This window comes from Saccopteryx bilineata, chromosome 6 (genome assembly GCF_036850765.1).
Source record: "Saccopteryx bilineata isolate mSacBil1 chromosome 6, mSacBil1_pri_phased_curated, whole genome shotgun sequence".
Lineage (NCBI taxonomy): Eukaryota > Metazoa > Chordata > Mammalia > Chiroptera > Emballonuridae > Saccopteryx > Saccopteryx bilineata.
In genome coordinates this window covers 48,642,280-48,657,045 of record NC_089495.1, presented here as the reverse complement: position 1 = coordinate 48,657,045, position 14,766 = coordinate 48,642,280, and the positions used below count along the sequence as shown (strand labels likewise).

The 14,766-nt window shown below is 45.0% G+C and overlaps 1 protein-coding gene across 2 annotated transcripts in view; it reads left to right on the top strand.

Moving 5' to 3' along the window:
• PCCA (propionyl-CoA carboxylase subunit alpha) overlaps positions 1-14,766 on the top strand; it is a 450,416-nt gene that overhangs the window by 435,040 nt on the left and 610 nt on the right. Inside the window, exons 22-23 of one of the 2 annotated variants that reach the window (XM_066234358.1) lie at positions 720-860; positions 12,046-12,123. In XM_066234358.1, coding sequence (XP_066090455.1) covers positions 720-860; positions 12,046-12,123 — 219 coding nt within the window. The remainder of the gene's footprint in view (positions 1-719; positions 861-12,045; positions 12,124-14,766) is intronic. The other variant, XM_066234359.1, reaches the window with a different exon arrangement.

Genomic DNA, 14,766 nt, shown 5'->3' with positions numbered 1-14,766 from the left:
AAAATACTTGGCTGTGCATATCCTTTTCCTTCAATGGGTTTAAAGTCTTGATATACTATCCCTTAATATAGAAGATACTCTCATCATATTTCATCTGTATCTACCCTAACCATCTTGGTACAGAAAGACTACATGATGCTGTGACTAAAAAGAAAAGCTAGCATTTTCAACTGTGAATATAACATTTTATGTCATTGGGGAAAAAACTGAATTTTAAATACTGTTTTGCGCAAAATGAACACTGAAACCCTTTGTCTTAAGTTATGGGTCCTAGTGCAGCAGCTCTCTTGAGGGGAGCGGGAAGTGAGAGACGGCAGTCTGCTGCCATCTACTGGTGCACGTCTCAGACGCCCCTGCTCCCTCTGGCTGACCTCGCAGCTCAGGGAATTTGCGTTGATTGGGAGAAGTTTTGTAAGCTGTGAAGGAAAAACAAAATTCTCACTGTTTTCTTTATAAAGTTTTCAGATCTTTTTCTTCATGATACAGGATGATGACTATCACTAATCAATTACTGGAGGAGTTTTTATTTCAAGAAATCAGCTTAAATACCTGGCTCATAACAGAAATAAATTAATGTTTTATTTTTATGTACAATAATTAAAAACCATGTGACTTCAAAGGTGTTACAAATTTAAAAGTAAAAACTGAGTTTGAATGAATACTACTACTTTTGAGGAAAAGTTCATCATTTAAACTCATTTATGGTGTTTTTCTTTAAGTACAAGGTGCATATCTTAACCAAACTCGCCGCAGAATTGAACAAATTTATGCTGGAAAAGGTGGCTGAGGATACAAGCAGTATTCTTCGCTCTCCAATGCCGGGCGTGGTGGTGGCCGTCTCTGTCAAGCCTGGGGACATGGTAAGAAGCGTGCCTGTGTGTTGGACGGGGGCAGACCGAAGCCTGGTTGGGTCCCGTCTTCCTTGAGTCATACTGCCCCCATGAAACAGCAGAATAGCCTTTGTGCATTTTTCTCTCCAACTGTATCACATTTGAATTAGGTTAGTAACAATATCTGAGTGCCTCTCCTCTCAAATGATCCGGAACTGAAACAGAAGGAAGGCCTGATTCATTCTGTTACTTGGCAAATTTGGGGTTTCAGCAAGTATTTTATTTAAAATTCTTATTTACTCTGTAGCTCTCTGTGCTTTAAGCATCCTTGAAGAACTAACTCATAGCAAAAAAATAATAATAATAATCTTCAGATGGGGAACTTTTTGCATGAGTTTTGGAATAAAAGGGAAGAGAACTAAGAAAAGTTAACTCTGTAATCTGTACAGGACCAGAGCACGTCCGTAACTCAATAAAATTAGGATCACAGCTCTAAGTTTTTCATCTTGACTTTGTGACATAGAGGCACAGATCAAGGCTAAATTAATATTTCCTCACATATCCAGTCTCAGATGGACAAATTGGTAGAATGCATGCATTTTCTTCGAACGTGGTTAGAAATTTCTATTTATTAGCAGCAAAAGTAAAAAGAAACCAGTCAGCCAGCCAGAAGGTTCTAGAGGGCGTGTAAGTACTTGCATTTTTATTTACGCACCAGAAAATAACAGCCAAACACGATCGTCTTTAAAGAATAGGATGGTAATTCCATGTTGTATCTCAGTTAAATCATAGGAGTTTATATATTTTCCTATAAAGATTCCATTAAAACAACTCTATTTCTTTATTAGCATAAATAAAATAACATCGAGGCAAAACTCACATAGTTGCCATTGGCTTCTAGAAAAGTATTTATAATAAATGAATATTAAGAAAAATGACTGGTTTCAGTTGTTTAAATGATTAGCCCTGACATTGACACATGAAGTTGGAAAACTTCCTTGACAATTCTTTACCTGATTTTATAGAAATGGAAGTATCAGTTTTTCTAGAAAATCATAAAAGAGGCTAAAGAACCATGAATTGTTTATTTAGAAAGCACTGACATTCTTGGAAGAAAGCACTCATTAGGATTTGTCTGACACCCGAGTGTCAAGAATTTGGGAGTGGTGATACTTAAAAAAATTATATGCAGGTTAGGAATTGGGGTAGGGCTTGGCCTTGTGCTTCTTCCTTTTAAAGGATTAGGGTCATAAGGAGATAGCCTGCTGGCTTGAAGTAAGCATGTGTATGCTCATACTGCATAATTATCAGAGCAGTTAGAATCTTCTAGTGACTAGAGAACTGTAGGCTGTAAACAACGTGAGGGGCTTATTTTGTTTTTTCCGTCTTTCTTCTTAAGCTTTTTCTGGAAGCCACTTGGGCCGCATACTGCCATCCTGAGCTTGTCAATCCTAATTGTGTGGCTTTAATTACAAAGTCACTTTTGTGCTTATATATAAAAAATTAGTGTTTAACGGCAATTCCTTCTTTTCCAACACCTGAGGCAAAACCTGAGCGGAGGGAGGGAAGGAGGGATGGAGCGGGCGGGCGGCGGGAGGCGGCTCCTGCTGAGAGCGCGGAGGGAGCGAGGTTCAGATTGCAGCCGGGCTCCTCCATCTGCACCAGCTTCCTGGCAGGGGCTGCTCTCGGGGCAGAGAGCAGGGAGCAGGGAGCAGTCCGCCTTCTTGTTTCCAACAACTGCTTTCTCCTAGTCTGGCTTCTCCAGATACCAGGAGGGTTTAGTCTTCATACTTTCCATTTCCTGGTTAATAATTTAATGTGGGAAAGCAAAGCATTTAGTAAAATGAAACAATGTGGTATTAGTCCTTGGTTCATTGGGGTAGCTCAGATATTAAAAACCACCAGCAGTAATTAAATGTGGGTATTCAGGAGTGGTTTAATTTGAGAGCTGACTGGAGCCTCTATTTTATGTATTCCTTTAAAGCCAGAGGACCTGGCCGGGGGTGTGCGCCCTTCACCGTCCTTGTCCTCGGTGCCCCTTGCACCGTTTGCCCAGGCTGGCCCGGCAGGCATATGCTTTCTTTTTATTCCCTCTCTGGCTTCCAGGCCACTTCTGGTCCTCACGGGACTTCCTTTTATAGTCTATGCCATTGTGTTTTGATAAAATAGTGGGTTTTTTTCTTGAGTTATTATTTGTGGAAAATGTCCTAAACCGCTAAGACTTAAACCCAAATGCAGGGTGAGACGTTTAATTGTCAGCTCTTACAACAACTTGTGTAGTTAAATCTGCTTTGTGTAATTAAAACACAAAAAAACTTTTCTTGGACCAAAGGCAAAATACTTAGTTGAGGCCACTATAAGAAAATAATATTTGTAACTTTTAAGTTTGCGGTTTAAAATGATTGTAACACTGCAGGGCATGTTGTGGTGCTCTTAACAATAACAGCAGCCGAGCCAAGGTTCCACTTTATCAGTAGGACGAGAACGAAATCAGTCATCTCTGTATTTTCAAGGAAAACAAGGACCTGAAGAACAACCGAGGGCTTACAAGTATTCTATTTTTCTTCAAAATGTTATTTTTTTGTAGTTTAGATTCATGTTATCTGTAATTTTTTATATTTAGCTAAAGTAAAACTTGACAAATCTTTGAGTGGTGAGCCTGGCTATAATGTGTTCCACAAAAGTATCCCATGAATTATAAATAAGAAATCTGTTTCTGTAGAGTTAACAGTTTTAACAGAGGGAAAAAACATATCGAGACAAGATGATTTGGGTGGCAGTTCAGAATGCACTCGGACACCTTGTGGGGACGGGGCCTCCCTGCCCTCAGCACAGAAGCTAGATTTTACTCTAAGTGCTTTTATCAGGTTCAAACAGCAAAAGTTTCTAATACTTTTTCAATGTCTACTACGTAGTATTTAATATTAAATGCGGAGTAAAATCTTTTAAAAATGATTATATAATATTTGAATACATGGAGAGGGGATTCGAGTTTAATAAACAGTGAAATTCATACAAGCAAACAAGCCAGTTAGAAACGAACTAGAACTGGATTATAAAAGCCTAGAATCACAAACTTATCAGAAAACAACTGATGAGATGACTTTTATGTCTTCTGAAAATATTTTTCATGACTGATTTTCATTTCCGTTTGAAAAATACCCATTTTTCTGTACATTTATCAATGTCATAAAATGGGGGCACTTCTATAATCAAAGTTAGCATTTTAAATAACACTTTTATTATCATAACATCTATATTTATGATATTCTTGAACAAAAATGTTAAATATATGTTCTTTCCAAATAATGGCTGAATCCATTTTTTTCCAGCATTAGACTTAGAGCTGTTGAATTTGTTGCACAATTTTCATTTGACTTTGAAGTATAAAACAAAGTCATTATGAGCACTAGTTTTATTAACCTTTTGATATCAGAAACAAAACCGAAAATTAAAATAAAAAAAATGAGGCAACCCAACAGGATATTTTTAATATTGCATTTAAGTAAGATTTGTTCTAGTTCTGTTTAGATGTGGCAGTCATCTCAGATTTGCATCAGAAAGATCTATCTTATTTAATATATCCAAAATTGAGTGAGACATGAGCCAGAAGCAGGCTGTATAGCCATATATGTTCCTTTCTTTCTTAATTATTACTTTGTGACTTATTAGTTTGTGAGACCAAGTAAAATAATAAATTGACACTAAGTACCTGTTACTGTTTTTCCTGCCACTTAGCCTGCCCAGTATTAGTAAAACAGATAGAAGTATTTGGGGGGGGGGGCAAGATGAGGACAGTGTGCTTTATAGCAGAATTAACCTTTAGAAGCAGGAAATTATGGTGTTTGGGATTGCTGTTCTCATAAAGGGTGACTTAGGTGAAGAAAGAAAAGGTATACTATAGAGTCTATCAATGGAAACATAAAATTTGGAATCATTAGTAGGAGTACAGCAGATTTCGCCCTGATTTCTTGCACGTGCTCATTCGGGGAGGGCACCCAAGCAGGTGGATGGGTGAGCGTGACAGTCACACCTTCCCTTTGTCCCTAAACCATCTGCAGTTGAGCTCACAGCTGATATTGGATAAATCACAGATAAACCTAGTGAGAGACCTTTATTTTTCATTTCTTGAATAAGCAGGATTTGAAACCTCCTTTGCGCCTCAGTATCCCTGACAAGAATGGTTGGACGGGCCCTCCTGACACGTGTGTGTGTTTGTCTGGCAGTGACTCGCACGCTCCACGCAGCCCAGGATCCGTGAGAGCGTCTTTCCCTGGCAGGCGACCTGGCCTGGCTGTTTGATAGATTTTCCAGTTTTTGGATACCCTTGATTTACAATCAGGAAATAATTGCAATAATTAAATTTACATATTTTATAGCAGTAGTTATTCAAGCAGTTTATTTGAAAAGGTGCCAGTTTTTCATCCAACCCTCAGATTGTATTCCAAAGCATGTGTGGCTTCATGCATTCATTATGTATCATTTTTTAAACTTTAAACTATGAAATATTACAAACCTACAGAAAGTTATAAAGAATAGTATGAGTGCTCCTGTGCTCTCTGCTCCCCTAAAGTTACTATATTTGCTTCTCATTTTATTTAACACTAAAACACTGCTTATCCAGTGAACCTGCTGGTGGCCTCTCTCCAGTCGAATTCTTGCCCTGCCTTCTTCAGAGGCAACAGCTATCCTGAATTTGCTACCTTTCTGGCAGGTAGCATTTACTTTTTAATTAGGGGTCATTTTTGTTAGAGGTAACAATTTGGGAATTTTTACAGCTTGATGATAATTATCAATATAAGATAAAATACTTTTATAGATTAATTAATAAATTAAATATGGTAGGAGAATCTTCTGCAAATTTGGCATTTGATTTAGTTTTCAAGGAATGCCCTACTTGGCATTATAGAGAATGTTATCTTTATTGTAAACATTTTTGAAGGCGACAGTTCTCAACCTCACCAGGATTCAAAATATCTTTTCTCATTCTTTTGCAGAAAAAGAAAATAAAATCATTTCTCCAAAGCCTTTAAAACAGCATACTTCGCAGAGGTAGTAGACCCAGGCTGATTTCTTAAAGACATCGATTTTAACTAGTTCTCATTGTAACTAGAGGCTTTGGCTCCAGTTCTGAGCTCACTTAGAGGGCAGTATTTTTCTTCATTTTAAGGAATTTAAAAAAACACTGGACTTGTGTAACGCTGGCCACAACTCTGTTCTTTCCCCGAGCCTTTAAGCTCCCTGCTTGGAGCCCCGCGGCCCAGTGCAGGGGGCAGGGGGCAGGGCAGAGGGGCGGGCCTGCGTCCCCCAGAGCCACCTGCCCTGGCCGAGTGTGTGACTTGCTGGTGCCCTCCCGAGTGAGGTGGCGGGTGCACGGACGTCAGAGGAGGCCTCAGACTGGAGATAAGGGGTTTGGCAGCATTTCTGTCACCTGCCTTCTCTCTCTTTGTCATTTGATGATAGTTCTTCTGCTATTGCTTAAATACTGCAGTCTCCTAGGGTGTCCCTCCCCCTCCCCTTTACGTGTAGATGTTGGGACATGAATGCACATTTCTTCTTCAGAAAATATCCGGGATATTTACCAGCGTATCTTACCAGCTCAGAAAGAGGAAGTTATTGTAATCAGATTCTAGTGGTGCCTTTTAACCAAATCTGAGATGCCTTTTTCCTGTGGCTGTTAACTGCATCTTTCTTTAGATCTAAGGGCTTTAAAATGCATTGCATTCAGGCACCTGTGTTCTAAGTAGAACTGCCTTTAAAAATGTAATTGAAGGATTTTCACTTTTGTGGAGTAGGCAGCAGGGTTGATATTGATCCGTGCTTTCGGGGGGCCCAATGCAGCAGAAGGGGAGACTGCAGCGGGCCGGTAAGCCCTCCGAGCCTTCTGTCTAATTTGGCAGAAAAACACAGAATGTAGGACAACAAAAGAAGGCTCCTTTTTCCATAAAATTCTTCCTCCCACCCACCCCTCTCTCCCAAAAAGGGGACTTAATTTTTCAGCTGCATGCAGAGATTTGGTGCTCACTCTTGCATTGAAACAGTTGCTATCTGAACAGGCAGGAAACAGTTTTCTTTTAATTGCTGAAATCATTCGGAAGTGCTTCATACCCTGCTTCTATACAGCAGATGCTGTGCATTAATTGGCCTGCGTAGAAATGACCCAGGGTTCCTTGCAGCGGGCCCAATTTTAGGCAGAGGGTTTAAATAGCTTATTTATTATTTTGTATAATCTGGCGTGCATTATGTGCTCCTGCATGTGTCGTATTTCATGGTCTGCAGTTTCTAATGTCATGTGGGTTTCAAAACCTGTGTTTCTCTGGTAATGTACTGGCAGCAGGTAAGCTCAGAATACCATCCATCAGGAGCTAATTTTTTATCCAGATACTCCAATGACTGATGAACCTGTCTTTTGTATGAATGTTTAGCGCAGTAGAAAGCCATATGCCACTGGCACAGTTTCCTACGCATTCTTTACAGTTGCTGGAGAGTGGGCTTACAGGGGGAAAAACCCCTTCATGCCATTTCTGTCCTCCTGCCTATATTTAAAGGAAAGCACCTTTAAAAATGGCCCAGGTTTTAGATGACAAAAGAGAGGAGGGGCCGTCTTAAAGGAAATTTGACTCCCATAATCATTTTCTTTATCAGGAATAGGACTGCACATTCTTAATAGGGAACCTTGTTTTGTTACTCCCCGTCTGTTCAAAACAGACCTTAGCCCATTAGAAGGGCCTCCCTTGTGTGGGAAGACCACAGCTGTTACTGTAAATCTCATCCCGTCACTGTATCACCCCCATTTTGTGGCTCTGAAGGATGAAATTGAGAAATGGAATACTGTGCAGTCATCCTTTACATCTCCAATTTTAGGCCTTTGCCATCATTTTCATGCTTTTATTCCAAATCAAATAACATTAGTGAGCTACACGACCTTCTGATGACTCTCTGGTATTGAGCACAGCCTTCCAGTCTGTACTTGTGGGGGCTTCCTTTTATGTTTGGTGGGGGTCTCCCCCTTTCTCCTCTCTTTCTCTTCCTGCACTTCCTTTGAGCTGGCTTCCTGTGTTTGCCGTCTGCATGATACAAGTTGCTGAATGTGTCCCACACTTAGCATGTTTTCCAGGAGCGACGTGGCAGAGAAGGCTCGGTGTCTTTTAATCTTTGGGGAAGAAGTGAAGGGAACTTGCTAGAAGGCTACTGGGGGCTTTAATTGAAGATAAAAGTCTCCGGGGAAAGAGTCCTCTGAAAATAAATGGAACTTGATAGATTTCCATATCATTTATAACTTCCCTTAATTACACTTGGAAGACTTGCCAGTAAAACTGGAAAATTGGCAGCCTATATCCATTAGAGTCATTTTGCCGACCATGGCAAGCAGCTGGCTTTACTGGATTTTATTTCCCATCACTCACAATTAATCATCAGCTGGAGATGTCTGAACCTCTTCAGCACAGAGCAGTGCTGGGCGACACTCGAGCCTCCTAAACATGCTGAAATCTGCTGAGTAAATGGGCCGCGTCTTCTCTCCGTTTTACTCGTTTTGGGGGAAGGCAGACTCCCGCTTAATGAGCGCGCTCTGATAATCGGATGCGAATGTGAACCTTGACCCCGTGTCAAAGGAGAGGACGCAGTAAGCTGGATGAAAGATACAGGACTCAGGCCTCCAAACTTTATAGCAATTAGGCAGTGGAGAAGTGCATCAGGCTGACTAGGTTTATCAGAAAGACTTGTGAGGCTTGTGACCATTTTGTAAGCCCAACGTTGGAGACATCCTGTCACAATCATTAAGTCTTTATCAGATGATTCACAAAAGTGTTAGAGAAGTGTGCACACACAGACCCTTCAGGAGCAGTGCCCTCACATGGGAGCTGTCTGGTGGAAACTGAACATTTGAGTGACCTCTCTGCTCACTCAGTTAATGCCCGGCCTGTCTGAGCCCACGAGGAAACCCAGACTGTGCTACCCCTACCTTCCTGACCGAGCTCAGGGCGAGGAGGGGAGCAGGCACCGCTGGACCAGGAGGTGTTCGAACTGCGGAGGTGAGAGGCCTGTGTGATGATACGCTTGCAGTACCCATGGGCCTGGAGCCCTGCAGGCCCGGCCGGTCGGGGAGCACCCGTTTCAGCCCCGTCCGCATCCTTTGCTAGATGGTTTATATCACTTTGCTTCCCTGACTTGGATTTTTGAGGAGTGAAACAACTTGAATTTAGATCAAGTTCATGTGGGCAGGTATGAAATGATTCTCCTGACCAAGACACACCTCACTATTGGGTGGGGTTAAAAAACAACTTCTAAGAGTTCTCTCTCTTTTAGAAACAAATGAGTGAAAACAGATCACAAAACAGATTGCCGTAAGTGTACAGAGAGAAATAAGAATTACTTCAATTTCCATCTACAACTAAGGAAGCAGAGAGCAGCGGACACTCGGACACTCGGGAGGGAACAGGACTGCAGTGGGGCCTGCTCCTGGGACTCAGGGCAGGGCGGGGCCCGGCGAGTGCAGCCACTTCAGATCCAGAGGCACGCTCTGCGCATGCGTGTCATCAGACTGCCAGGGTCACAGTCATGAAGGAGGGGCTATTGCAAATTTGGGACTTTTCTACTTCTCCTGATTATCTCTGGCTAACTCAGAAATTTTGTTTTTCTGATCAACACTTGGGAACTGCCACTTGCAGTTACCTGTACGTTGTCACCTCTTCGCAGATCACCCACGCTGCAAGCACACAGAGCCAGCTGAGTGCCATTGTTAGCGGGCAGGGGACACTTGTCTGTGTCCTCGGCTCCCGGCTCGAGCAGGCCCTGCTCTGACCTGCAGAGTGGCCAGCCAGCTGTCCTTCCACAGGCTTCCTACGGGCATCGCGTCAGGCTGGCCAGGCCCCCTTGGGGTGACCATGGGAAGTCTCTTGGTTCGTTTCTTTATATTTGTAGTAACTGTGAATTCACTTACTTGAAGTTCCCGTAAAGAAGCAGTGAGGGGAGCTCTGGCCAGAAGATGCCAAGCAGTGGATTAATTGCTGCAGAGGGGCAAGGTTGTGCCCGCCTAAGAGAAGCCCACGGGGCCCAGGATGGGGAGACAGGGCTCTGAGACGCCAGCCTAGGAAGCCTGGTTGCTGGAGGGTAGGAGGCAGGGGCAGGCACTCCCTGGCCCCGTGGTGCGTGGACACCTGTCTGTGAAGGAAAGAGCTACCAGAGTCTCAGGATAGAGAACTGACTACTAATTTTTGGATGGAATTTCCAGTGTTGAATTTCAGATCCATTTCCCAGAAAGCCACTGCCGCCCCGCCGCTGGCGTGCCCAGTCCTCGGGTGGGACTCCCGCCCCGCCGCTGGCGTGCCCAGTCCTCGGGTGGGACTCCCGCCCCGCCGCTGGCGTGCCCAGTCCTCGGGTGGGACTCCCGCCCCGCCGCTGGCGTGCCCAGTCCTCGGGTGGGACTCCCGCCCCGCCGCTGGCGTGCCCAGTCCTCGGGTGGGACTCCCGCCCCGCCGCTGGCGTGCCCAGTCCTCGGGTGGGACGCTGTTTCCTGAGGTCAGCTCTGGCGCTCGGCCTGTCCCAGAAGCCCTGGTCTGAGTCCAGCCGGGTTTTGTCTGTGGAGGTAAATGGCAGGTGCTACTCTGAGGAACTCGCCCTTCCCCCATGGTGCCTGATCCCTGCGGCCTTGAAGAGAGAAAAAATGGCACTGAAATACGACTGAGGGAGTCGCTGTTGACCCCGGCCAGGCCGTGCGCACTGTCTTTGAGCTGCCCTTCCTGCTTTCCTTCTGCGTTCTGAAGAACAGCAAGTCTGGGAGAACAGCCCTCGCGAGCTGATTCTTCACTCTCCGTGGAATGCAGGTGCCAGGTGAAAACGAATCCAAAGGGCAGCGAGCACAGCGCCCGGAGCCCGGCGCGCAGCGCGGGCTCTCCTGCCAGAACCGACGCGTTGGCATCCCCTCTTTCCTCTGCTTCGGTGCCAGCGAGAAGCGGCCCACCGCCTGATCCGCAGAGGAGAGGAATGCACTGGGCTCAGGCAGTCCCACTGCCAGCGAGACAGCTTGTGCCCCACGGGAGGCCGGGCGGGGGCCTGGAGATCATCTGGGGATTTTAAGAACATTCTCCAGGTGCTTCTGTGACACTGGGCAAGCACAGCGCAGTGGCATGAGTGCCCAGGAGCCCTCGCCAGACGCCCACCAGTACCCCACATAGCCAGTTTGCCCTAGGAAATTCACTCTCCCATTTCAAAGACTGGGAGGCCCTGTTTCACAAAGAGAGGAGGAAAACCCAGCCCTGATCATTGATGCTTACCCGTCAAGGGCAGAGGGAAGAACAGAATGGCTTTTAGTTACAGCTGAATTCTGGGTGGAAGACCCAGGTTTAACCCCAGGGGTTTCTACAGACTCCGCCTAGATTTCCCTAACAACAGACCAACATCAGAGCACCAGGTCTGAGCCCATGCCGCTCAGTGTCCTCGTGAGGAATGGGTGCAGCTCTAGCAATCATTCCCTGCATTGACAACTTGGGGACAGTGGTCTCCCATGGCCCAGATATTTGACTGTTCAGAGCTCCTGGGGCTGTCGATAGAAACTCCTTTTTTTGATAGCAGCTTTACTGAGGTAAAATTCACATACAGTTCATTCCTTTTAGAGTGTGCACTTCAGTGCTTTTAGTCTAGTCACAGAATTGTGCAACCATCACCACTGTCAATCTTAGAACATTTTAATCACCCCAAAGGAAGCTGTGCCCATCAGTAGCGACTCCCCCTGTCCCCTCAGCCCCTGGAAACCACAAATCTTTCTATCTGCAGAGATTCACCAGTTCATTGCATATAAGTGGGACGCGTCTCTGTAGCAAAGGCAGATTCAGATTCACAGTGGATCACCTCTCTCTGCTGACCCCCAGGGATGAACTTGGGGTTTAAAGTATTTGTCAGAGGTTGTTGCTACTGTTTGGATAAAAAATTCAGCATGTTTGACAAAGAGTTTCTTAATGACTTCATTTTTTTTTTTTAAGATTTTATGTAGGAGAGAGAAAAATGGAAGGGCTGGAGCAGGAAGCCTCAACTCATAGTAGTTGCTTCTTGTAGGTGCCTTGACCAGGCAAGCCCAGGGTTTTGAACCAGTGACCTCAGTGTTCCAGGTGGGCACTTTATCCACTGCACCACCACAGGTCAGGGACTTCACTCCTGAACATCATTGTAAAATTAGAATGCTGATTAAAACTTCTGTCCATTTCTATCCATTTTCCAGGTAGCAGAAGGTCAGGAAATTTGTGTGATTGAAGCCATGAAAATGCAGAATAGTATGTCAGCTGGGAAAACCGGCAAGGTAAGTCCCCAAGTTCCCACGGACCCACGCCGGCTCTTTGACAGGAAGCAGAGCTTCCATCTTTGGATCCTGGACAGCTAGAGCCGAAAGGGACCATACACATGGTCTCTTCCCACCCCTCCCTCCTGCAGATGAGGACATTAGAGAGGGAGCTCTTCACCCTGTACTGGCGTGTCCCTGCCTCGTGGAGAACAGGCCTTCCAAAGTCTGTAGAGTGATCAGGTAGTCAAAGAACAATTGTTCTTCACCTTAATGTCTTTCAAATTAAGGGGTCTTTAATTTTTAATGTTTACATCTGTCTTAGAGGCAGTTAGTTATCTGAGACTTAAGTGAGACAGCAGGAAATGATTTTGGAGATTGCAAAAATTAATGTAACTCTTTAAGATAATTTCTCCACAAAGAGAACAACTCAATTTTAGATCAAGAGGAGGTGAAAGCCCCACGTACACATGTGGGACTTAATGATTAAGACAGAAAAAATGAGATGGTGTATTAGTACTGAAATTTATTGAGTAAAACTTTTTTTTAAGAGGGAAATAGAGGGACAGGAAGAAAGGGAGAGAGATGAGAAGCATCAACTCATAGTTGTGGCACCTTAGTTCATTGATTGCTTTCTCATATATGCCTTGACCAGGGGGCTACAGCTGAGCAAGTGACCCCTTGCTCAAGCCAATGACTTTGGGGTCATGTCTATGATCCTATGCTCAAGCTGGCAACCCTGTGCTCAAGCCAGATGAGCCCGCGCTCAAGTCGGTGACCTTGGGGTTTCAAACCTGGGTCCTCTGCGTCCCAGTCCAGTGCTCTATCCACTGTGCTACCACCTGGTCAGACAAGAGTAAAACTTCTTAAATGTATTTTCTTTTTGAAGAAAATAGAAAAGTTTTAAAGCAATAACTTCATTATCCTTTCTGCAACTGAAAACTTGCCATTTGTATGTAGCAGAATGATCCTTTTCTAAAGGACAATACAGTTTAGAAGTCGGGAGCAAGGTGAGGCAGGGTGGGGTGAGGACAGCAGCACGACTGGCCGCGTTCTGCACCATGGCCACACCTGGAAAGGGACATCGAACCTCGGGGACAATTGGTGCCCTGGCAGAGAGGTACTGTCAGCCCACATTGAAATCTGCATCTGCCCACAATCCATCTGTCACCCCAAAAAGAAGTGAAACTGATGCTCAGAGGACATGCTGAAGGGGACAGCCAGTGCAGTCCCAGCTGGGAGGGTGGAGGCCAGGCTGGAGAGGGCTGCAGACAGCTTCTCCATCGTGGCTTTGAAGGAAGAGAAGGGCATGATTTGTGGGGGAGTTCTTCCTTAGGAATCCTGCTTTCTCTATGATTACTTTTTATAAAATTAACAAGAAAATGTTGGTTTCTGCTCTTGTAAATTGTCCATTCCTTAATATTAACAATGATACTGCATTAGCATCATGAGATTTCCATCCGTGATGAGAACTGACCTCATTTTGGGGGACACAAAATATATGTCAGATGCATGTCAAGGGCCCATGTTGCTGGACTGAGATACTGACACAAAAATGAACTTGGTCACAGCTCTCTGAAGGAGCAGGGGCCCTGTCTGTCAGTGTGCTCCGCGTCCTTGTGGCCTGAGTGTCACAGTGAAGGCGCAGCTGCTCCCTGGTCACCAGGAGCCCAGAGCTGCTTTCAGGTGTTGACGGGCTCCGGGAGAATCTGTCTGTGGCCTGACCTCTATAACTGGAGTCTTTCCTGCTTATCCCATTTTCTCTTACCACCACCACCCCCCCCTCACAGTGTGCGCCAGGAACAGCCAGAGCCCCAGCCCAGAGGACCAGGTCCTGGGGGCAGAGGGGCTGGTGGTTCTTATCTGGGAGGGCCATTTCTCCTCCCAGAGAAAAAGTTCATGCAAACAGGTTCTCTACTCTCGTAATCTCGTCATTGTAGAAACTCCATCGGAGACAAACATCGGAGACTTCAGATTATAAAAAGCAGCCACTTCAGTGCAAATAGGACCTGCAGAACAAGGCCTCTGTAGTAGTCATTGCCCAGGTTCACAATGGCCTGAAAGAGCTCGGGCTGGAATTCAAGGGAAGAAGGCCCTTCTGGCCCTCCGGCTCATAGAGGAGCTTCAGGGACCCAGGCCAGGGCACGAACTTGCCGTCACTGGATCTGTTCCTGACTGCCCCTTGCTTGTTCTAACCCATGTTCATTTTCTCACCCAAGCAAGAAACCCCAACAAGCCAAATCTCTATCTCTTCTCCACTCATTCTAAATCGGAACAGTTGGGAAAGCAAACCTGATTAAACTGGGCGGAATGAATAAAGCGAGAGAGCCAGTAGCGAGGCCGTGGGAGCGGTGTTTGTTCACATCACGCCCCAGGGTCCGATCCTCGCAGCCCCACGTCTTCTGAGCGCTTCATGTCCCTTCAGAAGGAAGTCTGCAGTCAGATTAGTTTCTCCTGTCAGTTGGTACCTGTTTGGACTCTTATAGAATTGTGTTCTGTTTTGGGGCTTTTTTTACTCTAAAGTATATATTTATATATACCATTAACTCTCAGAGAACATTTCTACAGCCTAAAACCGCAGAGACTGGGAGGGCTGGATGTGGAGAGCTATCCCAGATCAACACTTCTAGGATGCTGCCTAGACCCCTGTGTGTACACCACAGA